Here is a 19254-nt window from a genome sequence, read left to right as displayed (position 1 = left end):
AGAGGAACACGGGAGGACAACAACACTAAATTATACAGTACGGCTTCTGTGTTCTCACACAGGAGTCACCCCCCCAGACCTACCCCTGGCTGGTGGGGAGGGGGTGAGGGGGGGGAGGAGGGAGAAGGTGGAGGGAGGGAGGGAGAAGGGTGAGGAGGGAGGGGGGAGGGAGGGGGGGGGGTGAGGGAGGGGGGGGTGGGGGGTGAGGGGAGGGGTGAGGGAGGGAGGGGTGAGAAGGAGGGGGGTGAGGGAGGGAGGGGTGAGGGAGGGAGGGGGTGAGAAGGAGGGAGGGGTGAGGGAGGGAGGGGTGAGGGAGGGAGGGGTGAGAAGGAGGGAGGGGGTGAGGGGAGGGGTGAAGGAGGGAGGGAGGATTAAGGGAGTGTGAGAAGGAGTAAGGAGAGGTAAGAAGGAAGTAGGAAGGTTTGAGACAAAAGGAATTGAGAAAGGTGAAGAAGAAATCGATTAGAGTGATAAGCTGAGATAGTTTTTGACACCTCTGTACCTCTCTATACCTGTATGTTACCTGTACCTGTATGTTACCTGTACCTGTATGTTACCTGTACCTGTATGTTACCTGAACTGCTATTGAGTGAGTGTTACCGGGTGTTGCTAGTTCTGTGTGTGTGCATGGTCATACACCCCCGTTACACACCCTCCTAACACACCCTATCAACGACACACCCTCCCAACACACCCCGTCACACACCCTCCCAACACACCCCGTCACACACCCTCCCAACACACCCCGTCACACACCCTCCTAACACACCAATGCAGACATGTTCCTCCCAACACACCCCCTGTCACACACCCTCCCAACACACCCCTGTCACGCACCTCCCAACAGCACCTGTCACACACCTCCTAACACAACCATCAACGACACCTGTCACACACCCTCCAACACACCCCTGCCACGCACCTCCCCAACACACCCTGTCACGCACCCTCCCAACACACCCCCGTTACACACCCTCCTAACACACCCTATCAACGACACACCCTCCCAACACACCCCGTCACACACCCTCCCAACACACCCCGTCACACACCCTCCCAAGACACCCCGTCACGCACCCTCACTGAGAAATTCTAAAACAAACAGAATTTCCTACTCCTGAGTGAGAGTAGTGGAGGTGGTGCACACGGTAGAAAGTGCACACAGTGGAAAGTGTACAAGGTAGAAAGTGCACATAGTGGAATTCAATGCACACCGTAGATTATACACAAGGTAGAGTGCACACAGAAGAGAGTGCACACAATTGAGAATGCACACTAAAGACAGTATACATAGGAGAGTGCACAAGGTAGATGCACACAGAAGAGAGTGCACACAATTGAGAGTGCACACTAAAGACAGTACACACAGGAGAGAGTGCACAAGGCAGAGTGCACACAGTAGTCATGATGAGAAAGATGAATTAAAAACGAGAACAAAATAAAAACAAACAAAAAACAATTATAAACACGAAAAATAAACCACTGAAAAAACATGCAAAGAAAAAACCCAACAGACATATAAACCAGAAAATAAAACCAAAATTAAAACCCACATAACCATTGACTACTATACAAATATCTCACGGGTCCTAACTCAATTACATGCTTATATAAGCTGATAAAAACACTGACTATCCACCTTATATTAGCTGTTAATATATATATATATATATATATATATATATATATATATATATATATATATATATATATATATATATATATATATATATATATATATATATATATAAAGCTGAACTAGAGAAAACAGTTGTCAATAGTGCATGAAAGAAAACGGTATACATTTAAGGAGAAACTATATTAAACTATATGTTTTCCTATTGAATTTTCATATATAGTCAAAGTTGTACTTTAGAAAATAATATTTATTAAATAATACGGTGAAGATAATTTATTGAAATTTAATAGTAAAAGTGATAATACTTTCAAATGGTCCATCTACTTGGATTATTAAGCATTGTTAACTAAGACTTGGCTATAGGTGATTCAACTGTAAAATACTAGTTACCACCATTGTCTAGTACTTAAATTCTACAAAATATATTTTCTTAACGATTACCTTCCACCATTTAAGGGTATTTTAACCTTACAATAACACAGAACCATCACAGAAAACGAGCGGGGAAAACCGTTCTCTCTAATGCACAGTTTGAGGGGGAACTAACTTAATACCTCAATGGGACGGACGCTGTAACAAATAAAACATCTGAATATAACCATAAATTCATTAGTATTAGTTTATGGTGGTAGATAACACACACACACACACACACACACACACACACACACACACACACACACACACACACACACACACAGACTTAATAGGTGTTTATACTTCAAGGAAATAGTCTTCTTACCCATTTTAAATCGTATTCGCCTCAGAGGTCAACACAATCACCTGGACTCACCTGTAAAAAAGATAAACACTCAATCAGACACATTATATCAAGGTATTATTATTATTAGTTGTTATATCATTATAATTATCATTGTTACTATTATTATTATTGCTATTTTCATTATCTATGCTATTTACTCTCTTTTTTCTTAATTACTCCATAAAACAACAACAACAACCACAACAGCAACGATAACAACAGCAAATAATAACAAAAACAATAACAACCTCAACAAAAACAATAACAACAACAGCAACACAAACAACCACAACAACAACAGTATTTAATTAATGGTTCTCACACAGTAAACAAAACACCTGGATTACAACGTCATTATAGAACAAATTAATCCAATTGGTGGGTCGATTCACCTCCTCATAGTACGTAGAAGGTGATTGGCTTGCCGAGTCGTGACGTAACTTAAACCTCAACCAATCGTGAGACCACCAAGCCATATGGTATTAAACAGGATATAAAGCCATCCTAAGCCATATAAAGCCACAGAAAGACATTTAAAGCCAGAAAAAAGCTTCAAATGAGGTCGTTCTCTCTCTCTCTCAAAACCCACATTCAGAATTACTAAATATAAAAATTCTCTCTCTCTCTCTCTCTCTCTCTCTCTCTCTCTCTCTCTCTCTCCCGCCCATAAGACATAAGGAACACAGACTGGAGCCCTATAGTTCTCACAGCTGTCGCCCTTGTACACGGTTAGCGGAAATGAAACCCTCCCCCCTTGAGGGTTCCTGAAGCCTATTATAAGACACATATAGGGGAGGCTTCCGAGGCTAGGGGAGGCTTCCGAGGCAGGGAGGCTTCCGAGGCTGGGGAGGCTTCAGAGGCTAGGGAGGCTTCGAGGCTTCCTGTTGTGATAGGACACGAATAAACACTGCTCTCATGTTATTGGGTTCGATTTTTAGTTTCTGTTTTACTGGAGACGAGACTGATATCAGGCAAGAGTGTGGGGAGAGGGGGAGAGAAGAGAGGAAGAAGAAGGGGGGTGTGGGGAAGTGTGGGGGAGAGAGAGAATGGGGAGGAGAGAGAGAGAGAGAGAGTGGGGGGGAGAGAGAGACTATTACATTTATAAAGTAACCCAACAAAACCTAACCTATCCTATCCTAACCTATCTAACCTAACTAACCTAACCTAACCTCCAACCTAACCTGACCTGACCTAACCTGACCCCAATTATTCTCCCTTGATCCAGTTCTCCGCCAGGCTCCAGGATTTACTTTGGGTCCACAGTAAGATAAAACCCTGAGGTAAAGTTTGGTCCAAGAAGGAGGGTGAGAAGGAGGAGGAGGAGAAGGAGGAGGAGGAAGAAGAGGAGGAGGAGGAGGAGGAGAAGGAGGAGGAGGAGGAGGAGGAGGAGGAGAAAGAGGATGAAGATGAGGAGGAAGGGGAAGAAGAAGAAAAAGGAGGAGGAGAAGGAGATGGAAGAGAAGGAGGAGGAAAGGGAAGAGGAGGAAGAAGGGGAGGAGGAGGAGAAGGAGAAGAAGGAATAGGAGGAGGAGGTTTAATTGAATGTTACCTTCTATAATTTCAAGGAATAAATTATACTCTTACCTCCTATAACAAGACCAAAATTATACTCTGACCTCCTATAACAAGACCAAAATTATACTCTGACCTCCTATAACTACTTGAAACTTTAATAGAACTTTAACCCCCCCCGCTCCCCCATCGAAGTTAAATTAGTGTTTACTCTTTCAGCCTTCCGTGGTCAGGTTAGGTTAGGTTAGGTTGGTTAGGTTAGGGTCAACGTTGGCACTCAGGGGGAGGGTTTAAAAGTGGCCCTCAATGGTCAATAATGGCACTGAGGGGTCATCGATGGCACTCAAATGAAAGGCTTAAACGTGGCACTCAAGGGAGGGTTTAAAAGTGGCACTCAATGGTCAATAATGGCACTGAGGGGTCATCGATGGCACTCAAATGAAAGGCTTAAACGTGGCACTCAAGGGGAGGTTAAAGTGGCACTCAATGGTCAATAATGGCACTGAGGGGTCATCGATGGCACTCAAGGGGAGGGTTTAAAAGTGGCACTCAATGGTCAATAATGGCACTGAGGGGTCATCGATGGCACTCAAATGAAAGGCTTAAACGTGGCACTCAAGGGAGGGTTTAAAGTGGCACTCAATGGTCAATAATGGCACTGAGGGTCATCGATGGCACTCAAATGAAAAGGCTTAAACGTGGCACTCAAGGAGGGTTTAAAAGTGGCACTGAGGGGTCATCGATGGCACTCAAATGAAACCTAAACGTGGCACTCAAGGGAGAGGGGTTTAAAGTGGCACTCAATGGTCAATAATGGCACTGAGGGGTCATCGATGGCACTCAAATGAAAGGCTTAATGGCACTCAAGGGAGGGTTTAAAAGTGGCACTCAATGGTCAATAATGGCACTGAGGGGTCATCGATGGCACTCAAATGAAAGGCTTAAGCGTGGCACTCAGGGGAGGGTTTAAAAGTGGCCTCAATGGTCAATAATGGCACTGAGGGGTCATCGATGGCACTCAAATGAAAGGCTTAAACGTGGCACTCAGGGAGGGTTTAAAGTGGCACTCAATGGTCAATAATGGCACTGAGGGGTCATCGATGGCACTCAGGGGAGGGTTTAAAGTGGCCCTCAATGGTCAATAGGAACTGAGGGTCATCGATGGCAAGGGGTCATCGATGGCACTCAAGGAGGGTTTAAAAGTGGCACTCAATGGTCAATAATGGCACTGAGGGGTCATCGATGGCACTGAGGGGTCATCGATGGCACTCAAGGGGAGGGTTTAAAAGTGGCACTCAATGGTCAATAATGGCACTGAGGGGTCATCGATGGCACTGAGGGGTCATCGATGGCACTCAAATGAAAGGCCTAAACGTGGCACTCAAGAGAAAGGTGCCAAGGTAACTTAAGGTAGCCAACTAACCCTTATTAAAACGTCGAGCTCATTAAACCATAATAAGAGACGCCAGGTAAGGGTGCCCACTTATGAGATGGTTTAATATTAAGTCTCTAATGATGGGTAAAGCTCAGGTGCTTGTCCTCAATGTTGAATGATCGTTAGTGTGTGTGTGTGTGTGTGTGTGTGTGTGTGTGTGTGTGTGTGTGTGTGTGTGTGTGTGTGTGTGTGTGTGTGTGTGTGTGTGTGTGTGTCTTAAGCGTTCTGTCTGTATCTCTTCTTTTTTGGTTCGTCTGTCTCATTTTCTGTCTGTATTGTCTTTCTGTCTGTATGTCTGTCTTCGTTTTCTGTCTGTCTTTTATTCGTCTGCTGTCTGTCTATCTGTTCGTCTTTCTGTTTTGTCTTCGTTTGTCAGCATGTTTCTCCATTAGACGCTCAAAGAACACCTAGAATGAGATTAATCTCTGGAATTAGAATTTTTTCCTCGATTTTTTTACTTTTTTATAATTTTTCATAATTTGTCAGTCACATTAAGAAAAATCCTAATAATTTTGTTTTTAATTTTTAGTGAGAAAATTTAATCTTTATTGACTATCATCGTATTATTATTATTATTATTATTATTATTATTATTATTATTATTATTATTAATTATTGGAAGGGACTGGAATCCTTCAAGAATGTTTTCACATTTAATTAACCAAATTTACATCACAGGTAATTGCCATATCAAGTCAGGTTAATTAATTACGTTTGGTCAGGTCAGGTTAGATCAGGTCAGACCAGGTCACGATCATAGGCCAGCACAGGTCCGGTTCAGGTGAGGTCACAGGTGTCCATCACACTTTATAAACAAATTCTATTCTAAGGTGTTTGTAATATTAAGCCAGGTTAATGAATTAGGTCAGGTCAGCTCAGGTCAAATTGGGTTATCAGCAAGGGCGAAATTTTAGTCAAGATAAAATTCATTATAAGTGACGTAGGAGGAAGAAGAGGAGGAGGAAGAGGAGGAGGAGGAGGAGGAGGAGGAGGGGAGGAGGAGGAGGAGGAGGAGGAGGAGGAGGAGGAGAACAACAACAACAAGAAAGGGAAAAAGAACAAAAACAAAAAGAAGAACAAGAACAAGAAGAAAAACAAGAAGGGCAAAAGTAATCACTACTTTGGGAAAAAATTAAAAACACAAAAGACAATAAAATAAATAATGATAAAAATAAAAAACATAAATAAGATTAAAAAAATAAATAAAACCCAAATAAAAAATAAAATAAAAAATATCATGAAATAAAAAAAAAATACAAAGAAAAATATAAAAAAAACAAATAAAATCCCCCAAAAGCAAATAAAAACAAGGAAATAAAAACCAAAAACACAAAAAAATTAAAAAATCTACCCAAAACCCTCCTGACGATGAACACGAAGCAGGCGCAGCTGGTGGTGGTCACGAGGAACACTGACCGAGTCTCCTGCCAGCCACTTCCCTGTCCTGTTAATAATGCAAGGTCATGACCCCCACCTGACCTATGACCTAGAGGTGAGAGAGCCTTAAAATAGGTCATCATAGGAGGTCACACACACACACACACTTTTACAAACACACACACAGACACACCCACACATACATACATACATACATACATACATACACACACACACATACACACATACATACATACACACACACACACACGTGAGGTCCCTCATAACACCATCTGTGAGGGAGTTACTACACCACGTGAGGTCCCTCATAACACCATCTGTGAGGGAATTACTACACCACGTGAGGTCCCTCATAACACCATCTGAGGGAATTACTACACCACGTGAGGTCCCTCATAACACCATCTGTGAGGGAATTACTACACCACGTGAGGTCCCTCATAACGCCATCTGTGAGGGAATTACTACACCACGTGAGGTCCCTCATAACACCATCTGTGAGGGAATTACTACACCACGTGAGGCCCCTCATAACACCATCTGTGAGGGAGTTACTACACCACGTGAGTTCCCTCATAACACCATCTGAGGAATTGACACACCACGTGAGGTCCCTCATAACACCATCTGTGAGGGAATTTACTACACCACGGAGTGTCTCTCATAACGCCATTCAGAGGAATTCATTACACCACGAGGTCCCCTCATAACACCATCATCTGTGAGGGGAATTATTACACCACGTGGAGGCCCCTCATAACACCATCTGTGGAGGAATTACTACACCACGTGAGGTCCCTCATAACACCTCATCTGAGGAATTAATACACTACGTGAGGTCCCTCATAACACCATCTGTGAGGGAATTACTACACCACGTGAGGTCCCTCATAACGCCATCTGTGAGGGAATTACTACACCACGTGAGGTCCCTCATAACACCATCTGTGAGGGAATTACTACACCACGTGAGGCCCCTCATAACACCATCTGTGAGGGAGTTACTACACCACGTGAGTTCCTCCTAACACCATCTGGGAGGGAGTTACTACACTACGTGTTTGCTTGCAACACCAACATTAATCTGTATGTTCACTGTATGTTCCTTTACCTTTCTCTAATGAAGGCTTTTGTTAAACCACCAATGTATGTAATAAGTCATTTATGTCCAATGTATATTTTCAGCCTTCGGGCTGCAGAATTTTTTCAATAAACCGTTAATTATTATTATTATTATTATTATTATTATTATTATTATTATTATTATTATTATTATTACACACACACAGTAGCCAGTAGGAAGAGGAAGTCAGGTCATCTACCAACTGGCTCGCCTCTGTGGTACTTTCTTTAATGTACTAACTAGCTACTGGCGGTATTTCACGTGCTCGCCTCTCTGGCACTTTCTCTCATGTACTAACTAGCTACAGGCACTTTCCCTGGTGTATTGACTATTTCATGACAGTTTGATAAAAATATGAAACTTTATTCCACATTATGATTTTATTTTTTTCATATAATAATTTTGATTATCTCCCTGACAAATTTCCTTTTACCCTTTGATGACTATAATTTAACCCTTTGATGACTATAATTTAACCCTTTGATCACTATAATTTAACCCTTTGATCACTATAATTTAGCCCTTTGATCACTATATATTTAACCCTTTGACGACGATGATTTAACCCTTTGATGACTATAATTTAACCCTTTGACGACGATGATTTAACCCTTTGATGACTATAATTTAACCCTTTGATGACTATAATTTAACCCTTTGATGTATAATTTAACCCTTCGACGAAAAAGTTTAACACCTCAGGACTCAAAGGGTTGACATAAAATTCTATTCGTAAACAAAACTGCATTTTAGTGAGGTGTCAACGGGGGTGGGAAGGGTGGGGGATGGGAGGGGAGGGTGGGGATGGGAGGGGGAGGGGAGGGAGGGAGGGAGGAGGAGGGGAGGGGAGGTGATGTGGGTGGATGGGACAAAGATTTTAGATTTTTTTTTGATTGCCCACGAGGGGGTGAAGCCTTTCCCCTACTTGTAACCTTAACCTTTGACCTATTGACCTCTAAATTAAATCAGCTCGAGAGGTTGTTATGAAGAACGTGTTGACCAAGTATAAACACTGTATATCTTCCCGTTCTTGTGTTATTTGGTGAACAAGATGATTATTGTCTCTGTGGCCAAGCCTCTGATTTATTGAAGACGAAAAATGTGTTAGCTCTCTCTCTCTCTCCCCACTCCATCTTTATCCAGCTGTCCTTCACGCTAGGTTAGTTCCACGTTTGGCTGTCAGCAAGTGTGGCTTATCCCAAGAGCAGCGAGGGAGAGGGGGAGGAAGGAGGATAAGGAAGAGGAAGACGAGGGAGTGAGTGGAAGAAGGAGAAGAGAGAGAGAGAGAGAGAGAGAGAGAGAGAGAGAGAGACTGAATGAATGAATGAATGAATGAATGAGTGATTGACTGACTGACTGACTGAGTGAATGACGCTGAAACTCTCCCTCCCTTCCTCCTCCTTTCCACACCCTCCCTCCCTTCCTTCATCCTTCATTTCTTCCCTCCCTCCCCCATTATATTTCCTTCCTCACCCTCCCTTCCTTCTCTCCTCACCCTCCCTCCCATCTTCCTTTCCTTCCTTCCATCCATCCCTCCTTTCCTCCTTCCTTCCTTCCATCCCTCCCTCCCATCCCTTTTCACCTTCCTTCCTTCCTTCCTTCCTTCCTTCCTTCCTTCCTTCCTTCCTTCCTTCCTTCCTTCCTTCCTTCCTCCTTCCCTTCCTTCCTTCCTTCCTTCCTTCCTTCCTTCCTTCCTTCCTTCCCTCCCTAGGTGGACGGCGCCAAGATACGAGAGAAATTATTCCTATTTTTCTCCCAGTAAAAAACACGGGAAGAAAACTGCTGCACTATCTTCTTAACATTGGCTTCTCTGTCTGTCCCTCCGCAGAGAGAGAGAGAGAGAGAGAGAGAGAGAGAGAGAGGAGGCAGAGTGCCTGTAGTTAAAATCTTTGATTCTTATTACCAGCAAACACTAAACACACAAACAAACAAACAATAACAACACATACCCCCCCCACCCCCACCAGCAAACAAACTTTCCTAGAGAATACTTTCGTGATGGTAGAAACCCAAACTATTATAAGCATTTCTTAATACTTTCCGCAACACAATAATAGGAAAGTTACTAGGAAGTACCACTTACCCCGACACTGCTATTACTATAAGACAGGTGAGTAAACAACCTTTATTAGACAGGTAAGTATACACCTTTATTAGACAGGTAAGTATACAACCTTTATTAGACAGGTAAGTATACAGCCTTTATTAGACAGGTAAGTATACATTTATTAGACAGGTAAGTATACACCTTTAAGTTGTCGAGTAGGTGTTGAGGGTGACGTCAGGTAATAATGAGGAGTATTGATTAGGGGAGGTATGAGGGGGCTATATTGTTTTTTTGTGGGGAGGAGGTTGTTGTATTGTTGTATTCACGGTTGTATCGGTGTCTGTTTCTAAGTGCATTGCCCGAGGCCCTCAGTAGAACATAACTCTCTCGTAAGTGTGTCAGCGGTGAAGTGTTTGGTCAGTACTTTAATGCGTGTTGTCACTTAACGCTTGCACTTATGTCAATATTATATGTACTCAAGGGTTTGTTATCGTACTCAAGGGGTTAAGTCATCGTACTCAAAGGGTTAAGTCATCGTACTCAAGGGCTTAAGTCATCGTACTCAAGGGGTTAAGTCATCGTACTCAAGGGGTTAAGTTATCGTACTCAAGGGTTTGTTATCGTACTCAAGGGGTTAAGTCATCGTACTCAAGGGGTTAAGTCATCGTACTCAAGGGGTTAAGTCATCGTACTCAAGAGGTTAAGTTATTGTACTCAGGAGGTTGGGTGTTGACAGGTGTGATCGCATCTTAGGTGTGGTCGCATCTTAGGTGTGGTCGTATCAGGTGTGGTCATGACAGGTGTGGTCATATCTCAGGTGCGGTCATGGTCAGGTGTGGTCGTGACAGGTGTGGTTGTATCTCAAGTGTGGCCGTAACAGGTATGGTCACATCTCAGCTGTGGTCGTATCTAAGGTGTGGTTGTATCTTAAGTGTGGTCATGACAGGTGTGGTCGTGACAGGTGTGATCGTGACAGGTGTGGTCGTGACAGGTATGGCCACATCTCAGGTGTGGCTATGACACGTATGATCTATACAGCTGTGATCGTGACAGGTATGGCCACATCTCAGGTGTGGTCATGACAGGTGTGGTCATCACAGGTGTGGTCGTCACAGGTGTGGTCGTGAGAATGAAGCTATATTTACCTGAAAATTCACATAATCACAGGTAACACCCCCGCCCCCTGACATCCTGTTCAATGTAAGGTCACGCTGGAGACTGCCTGCTCTCACCTGGACGATTAGTCAGGTATAAATATCCATCTAAAGAAGGATTAGGGATTAGGGATGGGGATAGGGATTAGGGACAATATTGCTCATCACACAAATCAATCCAATCCCTCTAGTAACCCTGAATGAGTTTGATAATCAGCTTTACATAATCATCTTGTGAAGTGCGATTTGATTGGATCTTACCAGCCTTATGATTGGATGGAATTAGGGACACTTGCTAATCACACGGGTCAATCCAATCCTTAAAATGACCTCGAACCTTACTGTGACCTTGAGCTAATCAGGATAATCAATCAGAGGTAATTCAGAGTTTGTGGGTGCGGTGGTCGAGTTGACATGATACTCACTTCCCGACCTAAGGGGAGATGGTTCGCTTCTGGGGGGTGTCACACTGTCACCTTATGTGCTGAAGATCTATGTGGTCAGAGAAATTCAGACAGACAGACAGACACACGCAACAAGGGGGGGGGCAGGGGGAGGCAAAGGGGGGGGGCAGGGGGGCAAAGGGGGGACAGGGGGGCAAAGGAGGGCAGGGGTGGTGACTACATTATCCTACACCTCCTGGCAATAATGACTGCAAGATAATGAAAGAAAACGTTAAGTGGTTCGAGGACAGACTAAAATATGTAGGAACCAAATTTTCTTAAAGTTTATATAAAAGGTAAAATACTCGGGTAAAGTTAAGTTAGGTTAGGTTAGGTTAGGTTAGGTTAAGTTAGGTTAAGTTAGGTTAGGTTAGGTTAGGTTAGGTTAGGACCGAGACTCATAATATTAAACTCCCACGAAAAATTCTTTAAAAAATATCACGGTTTTGGTCTTAATGTAAATGAGAGCGGATACTTCCCTTGCAGGCCTATGAATATTTTACCAGCCATGGGATGTCTAAGGCGGGAATAGCCTACTTTTGTCGGAGCCACCACTACTGCTAGGTGCCGCCACTACTGCTAGGTGCCGCCACTACTGTGGTGCCGCCATTACTGCTAATGCCGCCCACCCACTGCTCTGGTGCCGCCATTCGAGTGCCGCTCTGAGTGCCGCCACTACTGCTGGAGTGCCGCCACTACTGCTGGGTGCCACCATGCTTCGGTGCCGCCACTACTGCCGGGTGCCGCCTACTGCTGGGTGCCGCCATTACTGCTGGTGCCGCCACTACTGCTAGGTGCCGCCACTACTGCTAGGTGCCGCCATTACTGCCAGGTGCCGCCACTACTGGGGTGCCACTACTGCTGGGTGCCGCCACTACTGCTGGGTGCCGCCATTACTGCCAGGGTGCCGGTACTACTGAGGTGCCGCCACTACTGCTAGGTGCCGCCTACTGCTGGTGCCGCCATTACTGCTGGTGCCGTTACTGCTCTGGAGTGCCGCCACTACTGCTGGGCCCACTGCTGGTGCCGCCATTGCCGGTGCCGGTGCTGCTACCAGGTGCGCGCCGGTGGCACCGCTGCTGCTGGAAGTGCCGCCACTACTGCTGAGTGCCGCCATACTTCTAGGTGCCGCCACCACTGCCAGGTACCGTTGCTGCGCACCGGTGCCGCCACTACTGCCAGGTGCCGCCATTACTGCTGGGTGCCACCTACTGCTGGTGCCACCGCTACTCTGGGTGCCGCCCTGCTGAGTGCCTTACTACGCCGGTCCGCCTTGTGCCGCCACTACTGCTAAGTGCCGCCACCTACCGCCGCTGGTGCCTACTGCTCAAGTGCCGCCACTACTGCCGGCTGGTGCCGCCACTACTGCCAGGTGCCGGTGCTGCCAAGTGCCGCCACTACTGCTGAGGTGCCGCCACTGCAGGTGCCGCCACTGCTGGAGTGCCGCACTACTGCGGTGCCGCCATTACTGCTGGTGCCGGTGCTGCTAGGTGCCGCCACTACTGGGTGCCGCCACTACTGCCGGTGCCGCCATTACGGTGCCCTACTGCAAATCGCCACTACCAAGTGCCGCCACTACTGCTCGGTGCCAGTGCTGCTAAATTGCCGCCACTACTGCCTAGGTGCCGCCATTACTGCTATGCCGGTGCCACTTCTGGGTGCCGCCACTACTGCCAAGGTGCCGCCATTACTGCTAGGTGCCGCCATTACTGCTGAGTGCCGGTACTGCTCAGGTGCCGCCACTACTGCTGGGTGCCGCCATTACTGCTGGGTGCCGCCATTGCCGGGTGCCGGTGCTGCTCTGGGTGCCGCCACTGCTGGGTGCCGCCACCACTGCTGCTGGGTGCCCCCACTACTGCTGAGTGCCCTACTCTGAAGTGCCCCACTACTGCTATGCCGTCTGCTGTGCCGCCACTACTGCTAGGTGCCGTCTACCTAGTGCCGCCACTACTGCGTGCGCCACTACGCTGAGGCCGGTGCGCTCCTGGTCGCCACTACTGCTAGGTGCCGGTACTACTCAGGTGCCGCCACTACTGCTGGGTGCCAGTGCACTTCTGGGTGCCGCCACTACCGCTGAAGTGCCGCCACTACTGCTGGGGTGCCGCCACTACTGCTGAAGCTGCCGCCACTACTGCTAGGTGCCGTTACTGCAGTGCCGCCACTACTGCTAGGTGCCGCTACTCTGGATGCACACTACTGCTGGTGCCGCCACTACTGCTAGGTGCCGGTACTGCTAATGCCGCCACTACTGCTAGTGCCGGTGCTACTAAAAGCCGCCACTACTGCTTGCCAGCTACTCAGTGCCGCCACTACTGCTAGTGCCGCCACTACTGCAAATGCCGTCTGTAGTGCCCCCCACTCTGCAAGTCCGGTGCTACTGCTAGCCGTACTGCGTGCGCCTCTGGGTGCCGCCACTACTGCTGGGTGCCGCCATTACTGCTGAGGTGCCGCCTTACTGCTAGGTGCCGCCACTACTGCTAGGTGCCCGCCACTACTGCCAGGTGCCGCCACTAACTGCCAAGTGCCGCCACTACTGCTAGGTGCCGCCATTACTGCCAGGTGCCGCCACTACTGCCAAGTGCCGCCACTGCTAGGTGCCGCCACTACTGCTGGTGCCGCCACTACTGCTAGGTGCCGCCACTACTGCTGAGTGCCGCCACTACTGCTGAAGTGCCGCCACACTACTGCTGGGTGCCGCCACCTGCTACAAGTGCCGGTGCTACTCAGAGTGCCGCCATTACTGCTAGGTCCGCCACTACTGCTAGAGAACTATACACACAGGTGTCCCCCCCCCTCTCTCTCTCTCAATACATTTATTTTCTCTTTACCTCATCTTCTCTTTCTCTTTATATTTCCTGCTTTCTCCTTCCTCAATTACCATTTATCACTCCCCATTACATTTTTTGTTTATCTACGTTCCTTCTACCCCTGATCCTCCTCTCTCCCATCACCCCCATCACATTACCCCTATTATAACCCCACCCTACCCCACCTCACCCCACCTCACCCCCCCCACCTCCCACCCACCTCGTTCCCCCACTGAGCAGAAAATCATCTATAATTCCTAGCTGGCACCCGCCGTGACGTCAGAAAGGCCGGGCTAGTGTTGCCATCAATAAGTCATCAGTTTAGCCGCGTGCACTCAGCCTGGGCACTAATGATCGCTGAAACGTGTGATTTAACTCATGTGTTTCAGGTGTTTAACTCCACTAAACACCTGAAAGAGTAAACAAGGTCGATGTTTACTGTGTTTACTTAAGATAAACACATAAACAAACATTATATACATCCTGTTTGTAATGTTTAAATTAAGCTTAACACCCAGACATGTGCTTAGTGTTTACTGAAGCTTAAACTGTAAACACACATCATGTTTATACTAACTGTGATTTTGTACTGTCGCTAAACATCTGACAGTTAGTCTGCCTATCCCAGTCAGTCAGTCAGTCCAGAAAATTCTTATAGCTGACTAAAGCTTAAAATATCACGGTAAAAGTTGGAAGCTTGACTCACATGAACACCAATGAAGTTACTGTTAATACTGGGATAAAAAAAAAATCAGCTTTCCACCAGTTGTGACGTCATCGCCCACCTCATCCCCATCAACCAATCCCCGTGAAGGACAACAATAACAAGCATACATACATACATACATACATACATACATACATACATACATACATAACATAATACCGAGGAGTGGGAAGCCGAGCTATCCACTCATTCACGCACACCACTGCTTCCTGGCAGGGCCCCACCCTCCCTCTCCCTCTCCCTCTCCCTCTCCCTCTCCCTCTCTCCCTCCCTCCTTGTTGTCTGTCCTTCTCACTAATAATTTAATAAATGTATATGTTTCTGTCTGTCTGTTGGTATGTCTGTCTGTCTGTCTCGACCAGCCAGACACAAGGAAGCCTCGACCAGCCAGACACAAGGAAGCCTCGACCAGCCAGACACAAGGAAGCCTCGACCAGCCAGACACAAGGAAGCCTCGACCAGCCAGACACAAGGAAGCCTCGACCAGCCAGACACAAAGGAAGCCTCGACCAGCCAGACACAAGGAAGCCTCGACCAGCCAGACACAAGGAAGCCTCGACCAGCCAGACACAAGGAGCCTCGACCAGCCAGACACAAAGGAAGCCTCGACCAGCCAGACACAAAGCCTCGACCAGCCAGACACAAAGGAAGCCTCGACCAGCCAGACACAAGGAAGCCTCGACCAGCCAGACACAAGGAAGCCTCGACCAGCCAGACACAAGGAAGCCTCGACCAGCCAGACACAAAGGAAGCCTCGACCAGCCAGACACAGGAAGCCTCGACCAGCCAGACACAAGGAAGCCTCGACCAGCCAGACACAAGGAAGCCTCGACCAGCCAGACACAAAGGAAGCCTCGACCAGCCAGACACAAAAGAAGCCTCGACCAGCCAGACACAAGGAAGCCTCGACCAGCCAGACACAAGGAAGCCTCGACCAGCCAGACACAAGGAAGCCTCGACCAGCCAGACACAAGGAAGCCTCGACCAGCCAGACACAAGGAAGCCTCGACCAGCCAGACACAAGGAAGCCTCGACCAGCCAGACACAGGAAGCCTCGACCAGCCAGACACAAGGAAGCCTCGACCAGCCAGACACAAGGAAGCCTCGACCAGCCAGACACAAGGAACTCGACCAGCCAGACACAAGGAAGCCTCGACCAGCCAGACACAAAGGCCTCGACCAGCCAGACACAAGGAAGCCTCGACCAGCCAGACACAAAGCCTCGACCAGCCAGACACAAGGCCTCGACCAGCCAGACACAAAGGAAGCCTCGACCAGCCAGACACAAGGAAGCCTCGACCAGCCAGACACAAGGAAGCCTCGACCAGCCAGACACAAAGGAAGCCTCGACCAGCCAGACACAAAGGAAGCCTCGACCAGCCAGACACAAAGGAAGCCTCGACCAGCCAGACACAAAGAAAGGAAGCCTCGACCAGCCAGACACAAGGAAGCCTCGACCAGCCAGACACAAGGAAGCCTCGACCAGCCAGACACAAGGAAGCCTCGACCAGCCAGACACAAAGGAAGCCTCGACCAGCCAGACACAAAGGAAGCCTCGACCAGCCAGACACAAGGAAGCCTCGACCAGCCAGACACAAGGAAGCCTCGACCAGCCAGACACAAGGAAGCCTCGACCAGCAGACACAAAGGAAGCCTCGACCAGCCAGACACACAAAGGAAGCCTCGACCAGCCAGACACAAGGAAGCCTCGACCAGCCAGACACAAGGAAGCCTCGACCAGCCAGACACAAGGAAGCCTCGACCAGCCAGACACAAGGAAGCCTCGACCAGCCAGACACAAAGGAAGCCTCGACCAGCCAGACACAAGGAAGCCTCGACCAGCCAGACGAAGCCTCGACCAGCCAGACACAAAGGAAGCCTCGACCAGCCAGACACAAGGAAGCCTCGACCAGCCAGACACAAGGAAGCCTCGACCAGCCAGACACAAGGAAGCCTCGACCAGCCAGACACAAGGAAGCCTCGACCAGCCAGACACAAGGAAGCCTCGACCAGCCAGACACAAGGAAGCCTCTGACCAGCCAGACACAAGGAAGCCTCGACCAGCCAGACACAAGGAAGCCTCGACCAGCCAGACACAAGGAAGCCTCGACCAGCCAGAGACACAAGGAAGCCTCGACCAGCCAGACACAAGGAAGCCCCGACCAGCCAGACACAAAGGAAGCCTCGACCAGCCAGACACAAGGAAGCCTCGACCAGCCAGAGACACAAGGAAGCCTCGACCAGCCAGACACAAGGAAGCCTCGACCAGCCAGACACAAGGAAGCCTCGACCAGCCAGACACAAGGAAGCTCGACCAGCCAGACACAAGGAAGCCCCTGACCAGCCAGACACAAGGAAGCCTCGACCAGCCAGAGACACAAGGAAGCCTCGACCAGCCAGACACAAGGAAGCCTCGACCAGCCAGACACAAGGAAGCCTCGACCAGCCAGACACAAGAAGCCTCGACCAGCCAGACACAAGGAAGCCTCGACCAGCCAGACACAAAAGGAAGCCTCGACCAGCCAGAGACACAGGAAGCCTCGACCAGCCAGACACAAGGAAGCCTCGACCAGCCAGACACAAGGAAGCCTCGACCAGCCAGACACAAGGAAGCCCTGACCAGCCAAATTCAAGGAAGCCTCGACCTGCCACATGTTAGTGATAATTTAAACACGCTGTCTCCTGAAATATTGGCAGCCTCGGAGTTCAAGGTTTGCCATTCGTGAAACACACACACACACACACACACACACACACACACACACACACACACACACACACACCATCCCCATATCTACCTGGGCCCGTTTCCGTGTCTACCTGTCCACCTGGCCCCCGGTAGTGGCCACGCCCTCCATGGAAGACAGTGTTTGTACATAGCAACAACCGTCCTTTATGTCTCCCCCCCCCTCCTCCCCCGCCAAAAGCGTGTTCTCCCTCCTTCTCCAGCGGCGTGTCTCTCCTTCCTCCCTCCTTCCCACCCACGGCTTGTCCTCCCTTGCCTCCCTTCCTCCCTAACACTGATTCCCTCCCTCCTCATCCCTCTCCTCAGCGGCGCTCTCCTTCCCCTTCTCCAACAGCGTCTCTCCCTTCCTCCCTCCTTCTCCAACGGCGTCTCTCCCTTCCTCCTCCTTCTCCAACGGCGTCTCCTTCCTCCCTCCTTCCCGCTTCTCTCCTCTTCTCCACGCGTCTCCCTTCCTCCCTCCTTCTCCACCTCTCCTTCCTCTTCTCCAACAGCGTCTCTCCCTTCCTCCCTCCTTCTCCAACGGCGTCTCTCCCTTCCTCCTCCCCCTCTTCTCCAACGGCGTTCTCCTTCCTCCCTCCTTCTCCAACGGCGTCTCTCCTTCCTCCTCCTTCTCCAACAGCGTCCCTCCCTTCCTCCCTCCTTCTCCAACGGCGTCTCTCCCTTCCTCCCTCCTTCTCCACGCGTCTCTCCTTCTCCCTCCTTCTCCAACGCGCCCTTCCCTCCCTTCCAACGCTCTCCTTCTCCCTCCTTCTCCACGCGTCTCTCCTCCCTCCAACTCTCTCCTTCCTCCTCCTTCTCCAACGCGCTCTCCTTCCTCCCTCCTTCTCCAACAGCGTTCTCCCTTCCTCCTCCTTCTCAACCGTCTCTCCCCTTCAACTCTCTCCTTCTCCCCTCAACGCGTCTCTCCTTCCTCCTCCCTCCAACGCGTCTCCTTCCTCCTCTTCTCAACGGCGTCTCCTTCCTCCCTCTTCAACCGCTTCTCCAACGCGTCTCCTTCTCCCTCTCCACCGTCCTTCTCCTTCTCCACGTCTCTCCTTCCTCCCAACCCCCTCCCTTCCTCCCTCCTTCCAACAGCGTCTCTCCTTCCTCCCTCCTTCCCCAACAGCATGTCCCTTCACCTCTCCGTCATAATCTCTCTCCACCATTCTCCCTCTTTCCCCCTCGTTCTATCCACTTTTATCCTTCTTTCTCCCTCTCACTCTTATTCTTTCGCTCTATTATCTTTCTTTTCTCCTTCATCTCTTCTTCTCTCTCCCTCGCCCTCACTTCTTCTTGACTTCTTACCTTTTCTCGCTACTGAAGGTGAAAGGGAAAAGAGTGAAGAAGGTAAAGTGAGCGGAGAGAGAGAGAGAGGAGAGATCGGGATCCATCACCGGGTCAGCCACTGTGTTCAAATATTTACACCTGTGTCTGTCCACCGTCACACACACACACACACACACACACACACACACACACAC

At 48.7% G+C, this 19254-nt stretch overlaps 1 protein-coding gene across 1 annotated transcript; it reads left to right on the top strand.

Annotated features, from left to right (window-relative positions):
- The first annotated feature begins 13750 nt into the window (after nt 1–13750).
- Nucleotides 13751–17774, top strand: LOC121857419 (nucleolar protein dao-5-like). Its single transcript, XM_042353473.1, has 2 exons — nt 13751–13900; nt 15411–17774. The coding sequence occupies exons 1-2, from the start codon at nt 13751–13753 to the stop codon at nt 17772–17774; spliced, it is 2514 nt and encodes an 837-aa protein (XP_042209407.1).
- The last annotated feature ends 1480 nt before the right edge of the window (nt 17775–19254 follow it).

This window comes from Homarus americanus, unplaced genomic scaffold (assembly GCF_018991925.1).
Source record: "Homarus americanus isolate GMGI-L3 unplaced genomic scaffold, GMGI_Hamer_2.0 scaffold6875, whole genome shotgun sequence".
Classification (NCBI taxonomy): Eukaryota; Metazoa; Arthropoda; class Malacostraca; order Decapoda; family Nephropidae; genus Homarus; species Homarus americanus.
This window is presented reverse-complemented; position numbering and strand designations above follow the sequence as displayed.

Coding starts and splice junctions, on each gene's coding strand:
- LOC121857419 (XM_042353473.1), top strand. CDS start 13,751: ATGCCGCCACTACTGCTAGTGCCGGTGCTACTAAAAGCCGCCACTACT. Junction 13,901..15,410: donor GTCCGGTGCTACTGCTAGCC/GTACTGCGTGCG, acceptor TGTCTCGACCAG/CCAGACACAAGGAAGCCTCG.